The sequence below is a fragment of the Phalacrocorax aristotelis genome, chromosome 19 (genome assembly GCF_949628215.1).
Source record: "Phalacrocorax aristotelis chromosome 19, bGulAri2.1, whole genome shotgun sequence".
NCBI classification, from domain to species: Eukaryota; Metazoa; Chordata; class Aves; order Suliformes; family Phalacrocoracidae; genus Phalacrocorax; species Phalacrocorax aristotelis.
Window position 1 is genome coordinate 6369353 of NC_134294.1, and position 20101 is coordinate 6389453.

The 20101-nt window shown below is 43.7% G+C and overlaps 1 protein-coding gene across 6 annotated transcripts; it reads left to right on the top strand.

Annotated features, from left to right (window-relative positions):
- The first annotated feature begins 510 nt into the window (after positions 1-510).
- SCNN1D (sodium channel epithelial 1 subunit delta) lies at positions 511-19797 on the top strand. 6 transcript variants are annotated; one of them, XM_075114231.1, is made up of 14 exons: positions 511-1046; positions 1474-2110; positions 8891-9222; positions 10064-10316; positions 11790-11983; positions 13475-13578; positions 13994-14157; positions 14736-14834; positions 15452-15569; positions 16123-16201; positions 16832-16889; positions 17667-17722; positions 18069-18144; positions 18418-19797. In XM_075114231.1, the coding sequence occupies exons 3-14, from the start codon at positions 8906-8908 to the stop codon at positions 18829-18831; spliced, it is 1932 nt and encodes a 643-aa protein (XP_074970332.1). In that variant the 5' UTR covers positions 511-1046; positions 1474-2110; positions 8891-8905; the 3' UTR covers positions 18832-19797. The 6 variants fall into 6 exon arrangements, with proteins under 6 accessions (XP_074970332.1, XP_074970335.1, XP_074970331.1 ...); XM_075114234.1 differs by lacking the exon at positions 511-1046 and having other exon boundaries at positions 1602-2110; positions 14051-14157; XM_075114230.1 differs by lacking the exon at positions 511-1046 and having other exon boundaries at positions 2061-2219.
- The last annotated feature ends 304 nt before the right edge of the window (positions 19798-20101 follow it).

Below are 20101 nucleotides of genomic sequence, written 5' to 3' on the forward strand. Positions count from 1 at the left end.
AGCATTTTAGATTGCCTTTGGCATCATTTAAAGTTTACAAAATTATCTCCTTTTTCTAAGCCGGGTCTTCTCTCCAGCCACAATGCTTCCCTGAGGGTTTACCTGCATTTGGAGGACTATTACTGTGCTTTTAAAAAAGTTTTCAGCACTGCTGGCCTGTACAGGGCTGTTTGTACGTTTGCCGTTGGGGCTATGACTTTGCAATTACCAACTCAGGCATAGATAGAGCTGTTCTATGAGGAGGGGAAGGAATCCTTCAGAGGTTGTTGATGGAAAACATAGGATTGCACCTGAATTTACCCCAAAAAGCATCCATCTAAAGAGGTATGACAGCTGACAAAGACACTTCTATAATAGCTAGTTTCAGTTACTGATTTGCTAATGACTGTTTTGCCCTGCGCAGTTTGTTCCTGGTTTCTTCATTCCCCTCCTTCCTAGCTGCCATACTGTAGTGCCTCTTCCTCTTGTTGACGTCTGTTCTAGTTGCCAATAGGAAAGCCTGAAGTTACTGGATTGATTAGCCCCAGTGAATTGCTAGCAAGCGTTGCATTCTCTCTCCTGGGTACCAAGAGGAGTAGGAATCACCAGGGGAGATCTGCTTGCCTATTGCCAGAAGATAGGAGCCTGAAGTTCCATCAACTGCTTTCTCCAGGATTTTGGACAACTGCGTGGGGAGATTTGGCCTTCATTTATGATGGAGTTATGGTATCTGTGACTCCAGGATGGTTGCATCTTGCATGTCCAGAGAGCAAGCAGCTTTTACTGATGTTCTCCAACCTCTACCATTCCTAACTGCATCAGCATTCCTACAAATACTGCATCTGAGCTGGAGTAGGATAGAAAAAAAATCTACTAGCAAGCAGGATTTCAGCAGCCTGTGAATCTTTGAAATTGGCTGAGGGGTTCACAGGCCTCAGCAGGTGGAACAGCATCTATGAAGGCCTGTGACTAAAGAAACAAGAACAGAGAACAGGAAGAGAAACGAAAAAAGCAGGTGTTATCCCAGAGGGATGACAGGAGCAGCTACAGACATCTTACTCAGAAAGGTGAGTGAGTGGAAATGAATGCTTGGTCATACTGGAAGCAAGCTGGATTTTGCTACTGAGGCTGCATTTCTAAACCTATGCGCCTCTGGTGGAGGCTTAATGAAAAGCAGGGGTTACGTGGGGCCTCATCATAACAAGGGGTGTAATTAAGGAATATTTCAATGGCCGGTGACTAGCAGAATATGCATGTGCTCATTGCTGTGATTTCTGGGTTTTGTAAGGATGTGCCAGCTAGCTTTAGCCTTGCTAACTCAGGCACTGTTGGTGATCAAACCAGAGCACGAGGGAGCTCAGCACAAGTGAAGGAGTGCTTACCTACTTACTTGAACAGGTTTGGCAGCCTTTGCAGCATTTGAAGCTGCTTTGGCTAGATGCAAACCAGTGCAAAAGGACACTGAGGTACACCAATGCTATCTTATTTCTGCAGGCAGAGCTCACTGAGGCTTCAAGATATAGATCCCCTCAGCCACAGCTCAAAGCATCACACAAGCAAAGCAATGAATGTTGGGATTCCTAGAAGAACTTCTGGTGAACAGAGCCTCGACACAGAATTCCAGGAGAAGAGGAAAACACCTGAAAATCAGAGTCAGTTCAGGAACACTTGGGGCGGGATCAAAAGGAGACCTTTAGCAACGTTTGGAAGCTCTCTAGGGCAGGGACTGCCTTTGTTCTGCCTCTTGCATGGGACTGAACAAGCTGTCAGCACTTCCATAATACCTCTGAGTTCTGCTCCTTCCTCCAGTAGGACACCAGAGAAACAATTCTGTGTTCTGCTTTGAAAAGATGACAAAGTGGTTCTGGCTAGTAAGAACTGGGAAAAAATACAGGCGGCAGAGCCTGATTCATGCCAGTTCAAGTCCATACACAGCACAGCCAGCCAACAAACGCAAAAGGGAAACACTGGGAGTTTCCTTTTTCTACAGTTGCCCGTAGAAGTTTGTTTGCCTTTGAGTGGGAGGAGGAATAGACTGGCTCATCCAGTGGCCGTGAAGAAAGCACTGTAAGGGAGTTTCCACAAAACCAGAGGAGACAAGTCGTGCTGATTTCTGAGAGAGGAAAACTGGGTTGGTATGCTGTGTCCTGTGTAATGAGAGAAAATGTGGGAAGATGGTTTGACAGAGTAACCTGGAGCATTCCAGGAGAATAAACGCCATTCATGCAGGAACAAGTGACGTGAGTAAAGCAAGATTTGCTAAAAAGCAAGATTAAACTGTAGATCTGCAAAGCCTGCTGAAGGCAGGAGGGTACAGGATCTGCTCCGTATCCCTTCCGCTGCCAGAGGAAGTGGATGCCAAAGGCTGCTTTTCTGAGGTCACAAACTGAAGAATATAGGAAAAAAAAGTGGGGAATCTCTGCCAGACACAGGCGAGTTGAAGAATAATAGAAAGCAATGAAACGCTGAAGTGTGAGAGCGCGCGATAGTATGAAAATATGCAACAAGGGAGAAAGTTAATAACTGAAAGGGTTTGTGCGGTCAGTGGACAACAAATTACGGTGAAGTTTGCAGTGTGGTATGGCAGCAGGGAAAGCTGGTAGAAGTGGGGGGGATTTTGATGTGTCATTTCAGTTTGCTAATTTGTTTTAGGCCTCTCAGTGCAAGCAATTTTCAACCAATTGTGAAAGTGTTTATGAAGGAGTAGGTAAAGTGTCCTCTCTTGTTGCTCTGTAAGCCAAACAGAGTGTGATTTATGTGATTAGGAAAAGCACTCTTATCTGTCTGGTCAGACTCACCTCACTGCAACTCAGCGTTCTCACAAGAAGTCCAGACACTGTGGCACCTCCTATTTCGGGCATTTAAAATTCTGTTGGGCAAAATATTAATATTTGAGCTCTAGAGGACTAGCCAGTCACAGCAAGAGGGACTAGCTAGAGATCATCACTAGGCTTCTCCAGTTTAATCTCTCTCACTCAAGCCTGTAACAGCAGCAGGTGTAATAAGGCGCAGCACACAATGTTCTACATGCTGAACGCTGTCCGTGCGGTTCATCTGCTTTGTCCCTAATAAAGTCAGTGTTATGAGAGAGGGTTGCTCTATAGGGAGCAAAATGATTTTACATGCACCAGCTGTAAGGAAATATTCAAGGATTAAAAAAATGATTGTCTGGTAGTAGATTTTCCCGAGTGCACTCCACAAGGAACGTTAATTCACTCACTCTTTTGCCCGTGTGAAGCAGCCAAAGTTTCTTCTCTCTGCCTGCAGGACGCTCTTTGTACCTCCCTTCTGTTGCTCTGAGCCAGTGCTGATACTACAACAGGAACGTATTCAAAGGCATGTTTGTACAGTCTGATTTTCATTTCCCTTTCAGCAGTCTATCAAATAGGTGAGAAGCGTATTACCATCCATGCTGAGTGTGCACCGCAGCCGAGGCTAGTGTAGAGCCAAGGGTCAAGAGTGGAGATAGGACAGTTTCTTTAATATGGGACAGCAGTGTAAAAGCTTAAAAGCAAAAGGACAGAATTCCTTTATTTTGTTTACCTGTACTGTCTTCATCAGCTAAATGGGACGCGATTCTATTAATCTCAGCTGGGGAACAAATTGCAATTCAGGGAAAGGGGTTTGAAAACCTACAGTGTGGGAGGCATCCTTCCGTGTAGAGCATAACATGGCCAGAGGGTGTATTCAGCCATTGATGTTTGCTGCTGCTGTACAGGGCGTGCAATATACTTCTCTCCACCGCAGTACTACGAGCACCAAAACATTTTCCGCCCCACTGAAAATAATTATAGCATAGCCTTTTTGCAACCCTAAAGGACTTTCTCATGAACGTCATCGCCATAATCTCCTTCTGTATTTTGAAAGAAACATCAACTTTTTAACGAGCAAAAGAGTTCTCTTCCCCTCTCCTCCTAGTTCAGGATACAGGATGACAAATGAGCAAGTGCAGACAGAAATGGCATCTTGCTTGAGGGACAGCGTTGTCTGCATATCCAGTTCTTCTCCATTTCCTGCAGGAAAAATTCATGGCTGGCTCAGAAGGCATTGTTCTGATGTGGTGCCAGAGAATCTCTGCGCTGAGGCCTGCAGCCATAATGAAGCAACAAAATTTGTCTTGTGTTTGTTCATTGTGCAATAATTTCATTGTCAAGGATTTATTGATGCCATTTTCTATTGCGCAATAGAAAATGAAGAGAGAAGGAAGGGTGGGGGACAAATATATGGACGTGACAGAATTAGGTTTTCAGTGTTCTGAGTTTTTTTCAATGAGAATTTAACTACTTGCCTCTTCATCGATCAGTGACAAGTGGCTCTGCTGTAGCTGTTCATTCAAGAGCCAACTGGATTTATTTTTTTAATCAAAAGTGTAATTTTTACACCCCAAAATACTGGCTTCTTTTAAATTTTAAAACATTTTCCAAGTATTTTTTGTAACATTTCCTTTATATATCGAAGGCAAAGAGGGGTAAAACACATTAATAGCTGCTGTTTAATAGGATTCACATTTTTTGGAATAATATTTTTAAAATTTGAGGTGAGCGTTCTACATGTTTCGTTTTATTAAAACAAAATCCAGCACAAAGCAATTGTTAAAAATGTAAGCAGGATTTAAATCAGTCAAAATCAGAAGAGCGCGTTTCCCCTGATCTTTTTCTTTTCTCCCTTCTTTTTGAGTTCAATTTCACAAGAAATGTCAGTTATCTTTGCAAATGACAGTATTTTGCAACTTCCAACGTAATAGAAAATCCAGTTCCAGCCAATTTTGAAAGGCAGGCAGGAGCTCCGCTGTCTGATTCAGAGCTCTAAACATTAGCCATATCCAGAGTATTAATATTGTCATATAACAATCTTCTTGCAAAACCATTGCAGAGCTGTTTTCAAACTGGGCAGATTTCAGTACTAATTATGCAAGCAATCCGAGGTGCTTGTGTTTTAGCAGTCCCACAACTCTCAATCTACTTCTGCGTTACTTATGCAGACTTTTGCAAGTCTTAACTAAGCAGTATTACAAAACCAGGGTGTTCTGATTTAAATTGAATATCGTGGTTGATTCAGTCTATTCCAGTCTCATTCTTAATGGGTAGGGGATAGCCCACTACAGATGAGCAATATTCTTGGAGAAGCAGGAGGAAATCCACTGCCACGTGTGCCTTAGACTGAGTAGCTGATCATTTCAGATTACACTGAGGTATGCAATTCCTCAAGCACACCTGTGGAAACCTTAATGGCTTCAATTACTAGTGATCATGCAAGCCTCCAGAAACCACGAAAAGGCAGAAGGCTAGTTCCTTGATGGGAAAGTTCAGAGCAGAAAGAACCTTACAGGATCCATGGTTACGTCCCTATGTATTTGTAGAAATTACGGCTAAAAAGCTATTCAAGCCATTGGGGGGGGAAAAAAACAACACACCACCACCACTCAAACCAACTTTAACTCAAGTGTAACCTTAATGTTAACTTGTTTGTCCAGTTCATTCACTTCCTATTGTTCCCTGGATCATGCTTTGAATAATTTCCATGATCTGTTTCTTAAGTCCTGCCCCTTTTGATGTCATCAATTTGATCCATATAGGCTGGACAGCTCCCAGCCTGTCCTCAGTTAGAAAAGGAAAGCCGAAAGCTTGGGACCAAGACTTGTCTTCTGTTCAGCATAAAGCCGAAGGCTGAGTTTAGTGGCTACTCTAAACACACAAAGATAGACTTTCTGCCAAGGTACAGTGGGGTGTTTTGCAATTTGGTCTTAGCTGTTTTACTGTGTATTTCTGTTTATATGCATGATTGATATGTAGATATAGATGCCTATACACGTGGTTAAATATTGGACTACATGACATTCATGTGTAACTTGAGTATGGTTGTGCATTGAGTTACCGTCATAATACATGAACATATACTTGTTTGCCACTGGTGTATAACTTCCTTTGACTTTCTTATAACCTGCAGCCGCTCTCCAGGCACTTACCACAGACAAGACAGGCAACTGGTCACTGCTGCTGTTACATGTTTTGTTAAGTCCCTGACTGCAATTGCTATGTTAAATAAATTAGTGGTAGGCTCATCTGGGAAACCAGTGGAGAGAGGTTGTTCTGTTACCAGCACACATGTGCATTTTGAAAGATTCCCTCTGGGTTTTTTTTTTGAATTATCATATGCTTTTTCATTCCAGTTATGTTAAGAATGCAGATTCAAGTGGTATGAACTAACTAGCCATAGCCTTAAAAGCCCGGTCAAAATGTCTGAAAACTGTGGATTGTCTCTGAAAGCCATGGTTTGAATGTCTACAAGTGGGGGGGGGTTATTAAAAATTATACATAGAAAAAGTGCATTTGACAGATTTGATTTAGCATTCACTTTTGGAATCTGTTACCTTTTATTCTACTTTTTCTCATTAGAGCAGGGCTGACCAGCGAGATTAATACAGCAGTAACAAATTAAATTTTCCTGTTTTAATCTCTCACAATTTTTATTTCTATCTTAAAACACCATAAATATTTCAGGACTCATTCAATCTATTTCTTAACATACCCTGCAGGCTTATTTTCATTTATTCTTATCTAAATAAAATGAGAAAGAACTAAGATAAAGGTTGAACATACAGTTTAGCGTAAGAGTTTTATGTGGAAAAAATGTATAACGACGGGGGGTAGCAAGACTGCCATGGATTCGTTTCCAGAGTTTGCCTCAGATAGTCCTTTTTTGACTGAAGAAGCATTCAGGTGTGAGCCTTCGGCCATAAGGCTGGCTGATAAAATTTGTAACCAGTGCTTCAGAGTACTCTGGCTCCGTGTGGGACTAACACTTTAACTATAGATGCACTGTAGGAAAACAGCATTTCCTTGAAGCAAAAGTGGAATTGCTGATTTCCCACTTCAGTTCTTTATCACACATTTTCTTCTAATTGTTTGTGACCTTTTTTTAGTATTTCATTTGCTTGGACATCCTGTATTTGTTCAATGGTGAGTTTATCTACGAAATTTGAAAAGTAATTTGTCATGTTTAATTATAAAAATATAAAGGAGGTGCATATGCTTTAATTTTGTATTGTATTAATTTTGTATTGTTAAACAGTATCTTAGAAAATACAAGCATGGTGTGCGTTATGGTCTTTGGGGAAAATAACTTGTGATAAACTGGGTTTCCTTGTCAGATAATACACTTTTGTGGGCTATTTTAAAGCTAATGTGGTATATGGCTTTGGGAATGCTCTTCGCTGCTTAAGGATTATTCCTCATCTTTCTGACATGGCAGGGTGCACCGAAGAGACTGTCTTAGCCGCTTGTATCCCTAAGAGATCACTCCACATAAAGTGCCCTATTCCAAGGATGTTTGAAATAAAGCCATGTTTTAAAAGGGAGAGGTCTGGCTGAGGATGAAGGCACCGCAGGCCAGGGCACTGGCGTGTATCAGCTGAGCTGCGGTAACTGCACCGGCACCTCAGAATGAGCCTCCGCCACACACTTTGAGGCCCATAACTCAGTAACGGGCCTGAGCTTTCATTAGCTAGTTATTAGTTATCACGTAGCCCACTCGCAACGATTCTTTATTAATTTGTGCGCTCCCTGTCTTACCTTCAAACTCTGTTACTGTATTTGTAAGATTTTTTTATTTGGAGTTAAGGTTGGACCACAGTGGTGTACTCCGTAAACTTCTCTTAATAGCATAATAGGTGGGGTGATTCACGGAGTGCTGTAATGTTGGAAACTCTCATATTACAGGACTTGATGTCATGTTCAGTAAGTGGAAGTATGTCAACATTAGTTCAATGTCCCAAACTGGTACTAAAACTTAGGAAGATGTCCTGGATCTGTGCTGGCTAAAACATATGAGCATAAATACCATTCACACTTTCATCAGCATCGGCCTGAAATGATCTAGAGTGGCACGGTAGATGTTTTACTTACTGTGAGAAAGGAGATATGGATTTTGATTTCCAGTTATGCCACTCTTGGGTGATTTTCAGTTTCTATGCTTCCTTTTCACTTCTGTAAAACAGAGAATGAGAAGGTTTTTTAGGTTCCTGGAAGAAACTATTTCTGTAAGAGATAGGTGGCAAAATTTCTGTTAATAGCAGTAATTACGATTTCTGTGGTTTTCAGAAACAACCCAAGAGCATTTTAAGTAGCATCTGCAATGCTTTATCCACATCCTAATTTAGTTAATCCCCTCTGTGGTTTCAGCTGAGGCAGTATTTTTCTTCACTTCCTTTCCTAAATACCTGTTTCTGCTCATCTGAACTATGAAACACCTACTATATTTCATCTTGGAAGCGGCTGTGTTTCAGGGATGGCAGAAATTAATCCTTTTTACCTCCATTCTTCAGAATGGGAGATCATACACAAAAATATAAACCATATCCTAGTTTGTCCCTTTCGTTCACTTGAAAGTTGGATTTATCCCGATTCCTTGACATAAGGATGAAGCCATATTGCTAGTTCTGAGCCAGCCTTGTTTCAGGCCTATAGGCCAGCATGGTTCACTAACAATACACTCATAATAATTAATTAGTTACAGATGTGTATTAATGCACAGTGACACAGTGTTTCAGAATTAAGTGTTGGTCCTTAGTGTTCTTAGAAAGAACTACACACCCCTTTGGCTGCAGACTTAGCACCGTGTGTATTAGTCACTTCAACTTTGCATATCCATACTAACAGAGAAGTCATAGTGTAAGTGGGGTAAAATGCCTCAAGTTACTTCAGCAGTTGTACACAGAACATTTGGCTTTGCTACTTTCTGGTGTCCAAACTCTGGGAAGACAGATGAGCCTCAGCTCATGGTTATTTCCAGCTTTTGCTAACAGCAAACTCATTGGTGCCCTGTTTGAAAGAGTCCATAGATTGACCGTGGTCTTTCTAAAAGGCTAATAAGATCTCTATTTTTTTGTTTGTTTTGTTTCTTTATTGAACAGAAATAGACTTAGAGGATGGAGCAGGAAGTGGCAAGAGAAGAAGAGAGGAAAGAAGGCTTAATTGAGTTTTACGATTCCTTCAAGGATATGTTTGAGTTCTTCTGTAAGAACACAACAATCCATGGCACCATCCGCCTCGTATGCTCAGACAGCAACAGGATGAAAACAGCTTTTTGGACTCTGCTTTTACTCGCCAGCTTTGGCATGTTATACTGGCAATTCGCCCTCATGTTCAGCCAGTATTGGGCCTACCCTGTTGTCCTGACCATGTCAATGCATTCAGAGCCCAAGATGTTTCCAGCCATTACCATCTGCAATCTGGACCCGTACAGGTAACTGGTGCTTTCCCCTGGGCTGTAGTCATGCCTTCAGAGTCACAAGGGTTCAGGAAGAGCCAGCAACCTTATCCCTGCAGCCTGAGAGAGGCTGAAGGCAGAGGAAGGTCTCTCTGCCTTACAGGGGTGGAAAGGGCCTATCGTTATTTCCAAACTGGCTTTAAGATAAGATCTTGCTGGGGATTGTGCAACAGTATGTAGCAGTTTATTTCATGCACTGAGTCGGGATAGAGGGAACTCTACCTTGTGACTTGGTTTAAGCTGCTAACTGATTTTGTGCTCTGATAAAAACAGCCTTTCCCTGAAAAACATGGCTACTGTGTGTATTCATTCGGAACTAAGGTCTCAGTCTCTGGAATGATGCGGGCTGGAGCTGATTCTGCTTGGTTTTTTGTACTGCAGAATGGCTTTAAGAAAACAATATAACTTCTGTGGAAGTTTGTGGCCCTGCTTGTCAAACAAGGTTCACACAGTAGTGGCAAGTGAGAAGCTTCAAATTACATAGTAAAGGAATTATGTAATTTTCTCAGAATAATTATGTAATTGGCTGGCAGGAAGGCCAGTTTGTGCCGCTGACGTTGCATGGCTACAGGTTCTGAGGCTTTCAGTGCAGGATCCAGCGACTGGAAATTCAGCTGCTGGAGCTCCTAATAAATTAAAGTTACGTATGCTAAGCATAGGCACCCTAATTGCTGGGTTTTCTCACACAGACATCAAGGTCTGCAGAGACCAGGAGAGTACCCTTTCCACAGATACTGGGAAGGCACATAAAATAAGGCGGTTTTGTCTAATAGAAACATGGATATTCACAAATAGCTAATATTTCTGTTCCTTGCAGATTTGAACTGGTTAGCGAACATTTGGTTCAATTGGATCACATGGCAGAAGAATCTATCGCTTTTTTATATGGCATCAACACATCAGCCAGCTTATTCCACATGAATGAGAAAAACATCCACGTAAGAGACTTATCAAGCATAGGAAATCTCAGCAGATCTAGCTTCAAGCTGAGCCAAAACTTCTCACTCTTGAGAATGTCTGACCACAGTAACAGGTCAGGGAAGAAGCATTCCAGCGTGGGCTTCAGGCTGGTAAGTGCCTGTCTTCTCTGAGACTTTAACCTGGCTACAGACACAAGCAGCGAGGACTGGCTGCTCCCAGGGGACAGAGGGGGAGCTTGCCCGCAGCGCGGGCCAGGGCCCCATCCCACAGTACCTGAGCAAGCAGGGACAGCGCACGGATGGTGTCCACGTCCAACCGAGTCCAGCTCGTCAGGCGAGCTTGTGGCAATAAGGCAGGTTCAAGATCAGGCCATGAAGTTAACTCACTCGGTCAACAGGGTCCGCAGTGAGGCAGGAGCACAGCAGCAGCCCTACAGCACAGCCCGAAGAGGGACTAAAGGCTCTGAACTGAGCTTAAATGAGCTCCTGGGCCCATGGGCAGAGGGTGTGGTGGGAGCCCCAGGTGAGGCTGCTCAGGGCCCTTAAGGCTTATCAGTGCACTCAGGGCCCTGACAAAGATCTCACAAGGTACATTCAAAAAAATGAGTGAAAAAAAAAATTAGTTTCAGTGCTGCGCGATGACAGCTTGGAGAATATTTCAGGAGAGCCCATCCCCTCCTCTAACAGTTTACGCTGATTGCCTGGATTCCTGTGAATTGAAACAATAGCAATGGTTCAATGGTCTTACACAGCCCACCCACCTGTAAAGTCCCTCTCGTAGTGACAAATTCAGTAGAGAATGGCAGCAGCTGCCTATGGGAATCGTTGTACCTCTTTCTAAAACAGTACAAACCATCTAGACTTAGCAAGTGAGCCTAGAAATAACAGAGAAACAACATGTGAGGATTCCCTCGGTGTCTAAATGCTGTGGTGCTGGGGGCACTAGAAATGTTGCAAATAAAACAAAAGACAGCAATAACAAATCAAGAGGGTGAATACAATAAATGTGTATCTGTGACTTTGGCGAGAATGCGCGTGCTTCAGATTCTTCCTATCAAAAAGAGGGTTAGCATAAATATAAGAGCAGAAGCACGATGAGAGAGAGATTGATGTGGCTTGAAAGGCCAGCAATTTTTGCCTGATTATTATCATCCTGCCCTACCCTGAAGTCCTTCACCAGGCACATTTTCACCAGAATCTGTCACTGTTTACCTAAGGCCTGAGTAAGAACAAGGAAAGCATCTCAGAACTTGGTTCGTGATTCATGGGTTGTAGAGAACTGCCACCAGCCCTGTCCTTCCTTCTCCCAGGGTACTTGAGTTTGCTTGTCTGCTCTCTTCTTCCTCTTCTCCCCTGCACTCATTCAGCTGAGAGGAAGTAACCCACCTAATTCAGCTTCAAGGAGAGAAGGTGCTTAGCGTGTAACAAGACGACTTCCAGAGGTCCCTTCCAACCTCAGCCATTCCATGATTCTGTGATAACTAAAATGATCAGAGACTTCACTTTCTGGAAAAGCAGAGGTTCCCCTTGGCCCTGTACCCAGTATTGCCTTTACCCCCGATTTCCGTTACCCTTCGGCTGTCATGTCCTGGCTGTGCTGAATGGCTCCCTCTCTTCTTCCAGTGCAATGCCACAGGTGGGAATTGCTTCTACAAGACCTATTCGTCTGGGATGGATGCAATTCTTGAATGGTACAGGTTTCACTACATGAATATCATGTCCCAGCTGCCAGTTATAATCAACATTTCTGATCATGAAGAGCAAATAGAAGATATGGTCTATTCCTGTCAGTATGACGGGGAGCCCTGCAGACCTGGGTATGTTACTTCTTGAAATGCTAATTGTGATTTCAGCAGAACTCAAGGACTGGGGAGACTGAAGCTGAGCCTACACTTTCAGGCAGTGCAGGCACTGCACCTCATGGCAAACTGCCAGGCTTAGGCCTCGTGGGGGATATGCCTGAAAGAAAGAACAGCCTCTCATGATCAGAACATGGGGCTAGGAACCTAGAAATTACCCTTCTGCCATGACTTACCTCCGTGACTGTGAGTTAGTGTCTCAGGGTGTCAGAGAAGCCTAAGAGAAATTCAGCAGCAATTAAACCTTTACTGGTGCAAGAATGCATTGACTGTATTGAATCGTAAATGATTCATGTCTATCCGCATAGGAGGAGAGGCGCACGAATCCTCAGGTGTCCAGTGGCTAAAAGTGGGGTCTCTTTTTGCTGTAACAATGAAAAGGGAGGAGAGAAGGGGAAGAAGGCTCCCACAACTCTGCTGTAGTACTTGGCCCTGGAGCACAAAGATTGTTCTCAACTACTATGCCAGGAGGACTCAGTTAATGCCAAAAGGGTTCGAAGGTCTTTTTGCATCCTGTTGTCCCTAGAGGCAAAGGGCTGAGCTGCACTCGTACTCAGCTGGTACGCTGCACATGCCAAAGGCAAAGCTGTACCTTCTTTTTCCTGCATGCCTGCGGGCTCCACTGCTGGAAGCTTTTCCAAACGAAACTGATATACACCACCCAAGACAATGCTGTGCCTCAGGCAGCCATGAGCTATTTGCTGGCCTACTTGTTTTCTGCTGATGACTTGAGCAGAGTTAACAGCAGTGCACTCATCTGTGAGACAGAATAAGCAGAAGGCAAACTTAAGTGTTTTTCTAAGCACTTTCAGCAAAGAGGAGAGCGGTCTACAAAGCTTCTTGTAGATAATTTTGTGAGATAAGTCCTATCTTATCTTTCCTTGAGGCAACCGACTCTTACGTTCTTCTGCACTTAGTGTTTCTGATGCTTTCATGTAATATATCTCCATCTGTGCACTTGATGGTGAGCATCGTCACTTTTGTACATGTGTTCATCCAGCTCTTCTTAAGAGCTCTTATAAACTGGTGGGATGTGCAGGCGGACCTGGCCAGGGAAGTTCAGCATGATCATAATAAGCAGTATAATTTTTAAGAAAACAAGGAAAGAGAGAATCTATTTCTTCTATTGATTAGAGCATAGAATTGGTGTTTCTCCTATTGATTAGAGCACAGAACTTTAATCTGGTTGTTGGAAAAAGCAGGGAAAAATTTAGTCTACTTGGTGGAAGGAAAAGCAAGTCAGAGCTCTGAATTTGCCTCCTATGTTTGCTGCTCTGGCTGTAACCTTGGCTGAGCAGTGAATCCCTGCACACCTGATTTTGTTCCTTGTCTCCAGTGAGTTGACAACCTTTTTCCTGTACATACACACAAACAAAACACATCCTACATAGAAGTAAAGGTATTGCTACACTCAGAATTAAAATCCATCAAAATCCCTCTTGATTTCAGTGACTACGTTCACTTTCACCACCCAGTCTTTGGAAGCTGCTATACTTTTAACAGCAAGGGAACAGACCCTTTTTGGACAGCTACAAAACCAGGAGTTCCTTACGGTATGTCATGTGGCAAAGGGTGGGAAGGAGAGCTAAAGTTAATATAATTTGGCTATGGATTAAATATATGTCTTCTATACACGGCTTACTGACATATAGCCCTCCCTTCTGGTCTGGTGGCACAAATGATATACTGTATTTGCTTGCTTCACTAGCCACATGTATATGATAGCCATATCAGCCATATCTTAACTTATAGCAAGCAGAATATTATTTTAGTTTTCAAGCAGAATATTATTACAGTTTTGGAGTAGGCTGGTGCAATTGCTACCTGACCACTCACCAGGGAAAAAGAATGGCTCTTCTGTGAGCTAAAAACAGCACTTTGATCAGCGCTGAGAATTCAAGACGTGGTGGTGGTCCTATTTTGGCCCCAAATAAGTTATTACTTGCTTCCCTTTTCTTTGGTTTACAGGGCTTTCCCTTATCCTAAGAGCAGAGCAGAAGGATCACATCCCACTCTTGTCTACAGTAGCAGGTGTGAAAGTGATGATACACAACCACAATCAGACGCCGTTCCTTGAGCATGAAGGCTTCGACATCAGACCAGGCATCGCAACCACCATAGGCATTCAGCAGGTCAGCCACTTGCTCAAGAGCGTTGTTGCTTTTCCTTCCGTTTGCAGAATTTGTGAGGAGCTGAACACCGTGACTGATGTACAACGGGCTCGTGGGGCTCTCGTGGTCAGTTCTTGGCTGAGCGTGTGTATTTATGCAAGCCCTTTTTCTCCCTTCACTGCGCTCAGGTTCCCGTGGGTAAAACAAAATTATTCCATATGTGCAAGTGACCTTTTGGTCCCCAATAAATTGGGGCCTGATTTGTTTTACACTGAGGCTCTTCCACCTCTTTTATCTTGTTCCGGCTCTACGCAGGGGGCTGCATGTGTGCACTAGGATGAGAACCAACATTCAGAAGTGATTTAGTAATTTTGCCAAGATGAGTTACTGCTTGTCAGCTGGACACTGGCTGACCCCGTGCACTCCCCTACCTTGCCCTGTTACTGTACAGGGTTTTTAGCAAGGTACAGCTTGGCTGCTCACATGTCTTTCTACACTTCCTGTCCTTTATATGATGCTCCATCCAGTTAAGTTTAGATGGTGATGGCTAGGTCCAATTAAAGCTCCTAATCACTCAGGCCTCTTTTCCGTGTCCACAGGATGAGGTGAATCGCCTGGGTGGCAATTATGGGAAATGCACGACTAATGGCCATGATGTGAATGTTAAACTCCTGTACAACAACTCCTACACCCTGCAGGTATTGTCAGAGCGGCTGGCCGAGGCCCCAGCTTATTCAGGGTGGATGAATAGTAAACAAGTCATACCTTACTGTCCAGAGAGCTGCAAATCAGCAGGTTCATTGCTGGAGATAAGAGAGATCCGTGTTCCTCTTTAAAGAAACTCACTAACAGGATAACTTGGAATGTGCTTTACTGAGTGGGGGTGCTCAGTCCCAGGCACTGGGGCTCTTCCCTCCTTGTAACGCAAGAGAGAACAGCCAGTGAGCCAGTCCAGGCAGCTGGACTGTTATGGTAGGACTTTCTTGGGCCATTGGGCCTTTATCTGTGTAAGTAGTTGCTCCTGGCTCTAGATGCTTGGGCTGTTTAACTGAGGTGTTACTGGGCATAATGAAACAGCGGGCTGGGGGAAATGCTTTCTTGCTGAGTTCAATACTGTTTTCAGAGGTAAAGCCAAGGAATGAAAAGTGAAAACCTTCTGCATCGTCATGCTCTAGTAATGGCTGGGGTTTTTTTTTGCATCAACAAAGTCTGTACGTTGCCTCCTAGCAGCTGCCTGCTACAGACTCACTGAACAGATTTGGGCGCATGAGAATTTCTGGCTTATCCGATCTTTTATGCCTTCTTTATTTTCCAGGCTTGTTTGCATTCCTGCTTTCAGCACATAATGGTTCGAAAATGTGGCTGTGGTTATTACTACTACCCACTGCCTCCCGGTGCTGAATACTGTAACTACAATAAGCAGCCTGCATGGGGTAAGGGCAAACGACGGCTGTATTGTCCTTGGCGGAGGGGAACTCCTTCCTACAATAGTCGCTGGTTCCATGACTCCTTAGGTTACTGCCCTTCTACTTTCTGCCTATTTCATGCTTAGGCTATTTCCTCACATCACTGAATCCAGCCAGACGGCAGACGCCTTTCTGTGTGTTTGCATGGATATCAAGTTAGTACATAAAAAATCTTGATGCTGTCAAGCATCCCTTTATTAAGGACACTAACATAGGGTCAAGCTCTTTCATGTTACCGGTATTGGTGTAAGACAAAGCTTTGAATAACTTCTCTTGGTTTTCTGGTTGGCCTATCCTCAGCAGAGCCTTACAGGGAGGGCACGTGCGTTGCACACAGGTGATTAGCTCGGCCGTCTGGAACCATCCCAAAGTGAGAGTGAGCCAGAAACAGGTCTCTCTGAGAGCATGCTCCATGCTTGGGACGGCCGAGTGAGGGCAGAGGTTTTGGTAGCCTCCCATCTGGTAGTCTTCCATCTCCTGGGGAAACGTCTGAGTGTGTTCCTCCCATTTCTTTCACCAGGTCACTGCTTTTACCAGCTGTACAACAGGCTCAGGAATCATCACCTGAATTGTTTTGACCAGTGCCCCAAGCCTTGCCGGTAGGTCACAAAAGTAGAGCACAGTAAGCACCAGCTTGCAGAGGAAAAATTACCCCAGTGGAAAAGTCAGCAGCTTAGTGGAACATTTACAGACCAACTGGGCGACTGAATTTTGGTGTTTTCAAACGAGAGATTTCAGTCTGATGTTTGACCCCAATACTGAGAAAGGAAAAAGATGACAGCATTAGACAAATTAAATAAGAACTTTATGTGTGCATGACAGCAGAGAGGGGAAATTGTTTTAATCATGCTGAAATGTTTTAAACCCAAACCAAACTGACTGTGTCATTTTTCAATCTATATTACTTTTCTTGGCTCACCGTTTTTATTGTGGGTCAATTTCAAAATGGAAAGACATAATTTTAATGCAAAATATCAAATATCTTGGTTTTGAATGCATCATAGAAAAGTTATCGGGATTTTGAAACTGTTCTAGATTTCCGAACAGTTTTCGGGCAGCCTCTGCTTTCATTTCCTAAGCTGGCTTACAAAGCTTTTTCCAAGGTTATCGAGAGCTGACCCCAGAACTTCTGCTTTGGGCAAGTAGTTAGCATTGTTAAACTCCTTCATATAGTCCCTTTTAAGTGCCAAGAGTCATAGTGATCATAATCTCCATTTTTATCTTATCAGGGAATCACTGTACAAGGTGTCTGCTGGGACAGCTAAATGGCCATCAGCGAAGTCTCAGGTAGTCCACACGGACAACTGCTGTGTTTAGAGGGGATACTGTATTTACTGTGGCTGTTGGAACATTGAAGTTAAGGGTGAAAACAATGACTCAGGCAGCAGCAATGGAAGTGGCAAATAAAGCGAACTGGTCCAAAACCTGCACCCAAGGGAACGACCCTGTAGTTAAGATGCCAGACTGAGGTGCTGGAGAGGTACATTCAGTTCCAGTTCTAATCCAAACTTCCTGGTGACCTTAAGCACTTCGCTCACTGCCTTAGTTCCCACCTACAGACCGGCGTTATTGACTTTTTGCTTCCAGTGGGTGTTGTGGTGTAACAGCTCACTCATTACTGTTTGTGAGGTGCTGCAGGGATGCAGCGGAAACTTGTGAGTCAATAGATGACCTCTTGCCATTTCTCATGTTCTAAAGGTAAATGGCTGTTCAGGCTGTATGACCAGGTAATTAATTAACGTGAAATAGGTGATAATGTAGATGTAAATACAACCAATACATTTTAAAAGAGGAAATTATTTGGTGGGGTTGCCATTAAAGGCAGAATTTAAGACTATACACACCTAAAATATCAGAGTGCATTTCCTTGCCCTTCTGGCAAATATAGCTACTACTTGATAGCTATCACTGTATGTTATAAACACAATTATAAACTCAATTATATCCGTTTTTATTATTCGCAATAGCCATCTTATTGCTTATGAGCTCTACGTTTACAACATATTAAACATACAAAAACTCAGAAGACAGGCTTGCCAATAACATACATATGCTCTGCTGCAGGACTGGATCCGCCAAGCTCTAAGGCATCAGAATGGCTATAACTCCACCAGCAACAGGTTAGTCACTGCGAGAAGGTACTTCTGTTAAAACCGTGGGTTAGCTCTTCATCCTTGCAGAATGTGTAGGTGTCAGCCTGGAAAGGGGGCACAGGAGGAAAAGGTACAGGGTCATCCAATAAATTTCCCGTCTCTCCTCACAACACTGTAAGACAGCCACTGCTGTAAACTTTTTCCAAGCTCATGTTAAACACCCTGAGGAAGAAGAAAGCTTGAGTGAGCGGTGAGACCCATTGCCTCGCAACCAGCATGTAAAATCAAGACGAGAATGCCAGCAGTACCTTCCACCGGGTGAATGCCACGTGGCCATCCCACCGTTGCTGACTGCTCCCTTTCTCCCACACAGGAATGATATCGCCAAGGTGACCATCTTCTACCAGCAACTGAACTACCAGTCTGTGAACGAGTCTCCTCTGCTCTCAGTAGGTTGCACAACATCAGCTCAAAGCATTGTTACCTGTTGTTAGTTATGGTGTGCTCTGTGTAGTTGGAGGGAGGATTATTTACGGCTCCCGAGGTGGGGTGGGGTTATTCTGCTTAAGGAAGAGACTCGAAAATTTCACATCTTACACAGTCACACAAAATTACTCCCCAAATGGCCAGCAGCTACCTGACCTGCTGGCAATATGCAATAATTTCACATTCCTGGAGCTCTGCTGTGTTTGATAAACACAACCCTTTAATTCTTTCCACAGGAGAATCTGCTTCTGTCCAGCATGGGAAGCCAATGGAGTCTCTGGTTTGGATCCTCAGTGTTGTCTGTAGTTGAAATGTTTGAGCTGCTTATAGATACGCTAGTCTTGTCCCTCCTCTTCTGCTACCAAAGGTTCAGGTCAAAGAAGACGTTGAAAGTAGCTCACACTCCTACCATCCCCAGCGTGAGCTTGACCCTAGAAAACTACCGAGTTGTGCAAGAAGAAGCTGGAAAAGGTGATGATTCCGCTCATACTCACCCTTCTGGAGTGACTGTCGCTGCGGACAACAACAGTGACCTGCATCTTCAGCCACTCTCCAGCAAGGTGGAAATGCCCGAGCTTTGCCCAGATGTGGTGCTTAATGGATTTAGGTACACGAAAGACAGCTCTTTGGAGGGGGAACCGCACAGCTAAGGACGTGTTCGCGTGCACAGAGAAGCGGGAGACCTGAAAATGCTCAGGTGCCGTCAGAAAGGTTGCAAACAGGCATGTTCTGGATCCACGAGCTGCGAGCACCTGAACGCCACACTGCTGAGCCTGGCAATCCTCCTCCAGCTGTTACAAGTTCATTATTAAACCATCCGTGTGTCCTGGATTCAGGCATCGTGCGATGTTCTTTTGTTCCTAATGAGTATCTGGGGAGGGGAGAACTGTACTTCCACTCTCCGGGACAGTCGTCGTGTCCTCATAAAAGCCTATTCATAGCTTTTAACTTTTAAACCCTTGTGAGGAGATCAGCCCGTGGCTTCAGACAGGCCCATCTACATTTCACAAATGTACTCAAGAGAAAAGTCAGCCTGGCTCTCAATGGAAAGATTTCCAGTGGAGGCTACGGAGCGTGCGCTCCCACCAGTCACGGTGCCTCGAGGATGACGGAGCATGTAATAACGAGAGGTGGCTCTGATTACAGCTTTGCTCCTCAGACACCTCCATCCTTAACCTATTACTGTTGCATTTTGAGGACAATGTACAGAATGCTGCTGCTGAGATGCTTTTAGACTTAACCCAGACTATTTCAAATGAGACTATCTTAGAGGAAAGAGAAGAAATGGGGTTGATAACTCTTTTGTGTCACAGACGAAGCATCCGATTTATTTAGAAGGTTAAAACAATGCTGCGTTTTTGTTGCAGTCCATTTATATTGAGAGATGTTTAAATGTTAATATTTGACGGTAACTTATGTGTACATAACACAACATGTATATTTATGATGATGATATTTGCACAGGAGCATTTTGGTCTGTTATAATCTTGTTTATGACTCTGTAGAAAACAAGAGTTAACAAGGAATCCGTGAGCTTTGTTTTGTAACTTTTTTAAATAATAAAATGCTCTGAATACAGACTATGACCGAGGGTTTAGTCTGACTTTGTTTTGCCTTCAACGAATATTTGGGTTTGTTTCTGCCTAATTTTTACTTCAAGTGTGGCTCGGGAAAAGTCTTTGTCAAAACCTCCAGACCTTACTTGCAGAAGCCTGAATGCATCGGGCCAAATCATGAAAAGAGTTTTGGCCCCATACACGGAGGTGGGATCCTCATGGCCTTCAGTTTGCTGCTGACATCAGTGGAAGCCAAGCACGAAGATGCTTTTGAAAGTCTCACTTTTTTGCTTGAGAACCTTTTAGCAGCCTGGACATCCTCCCTGCAGCGCTTCTCACTGGATCCCGGGGCCTACCCCTCCCT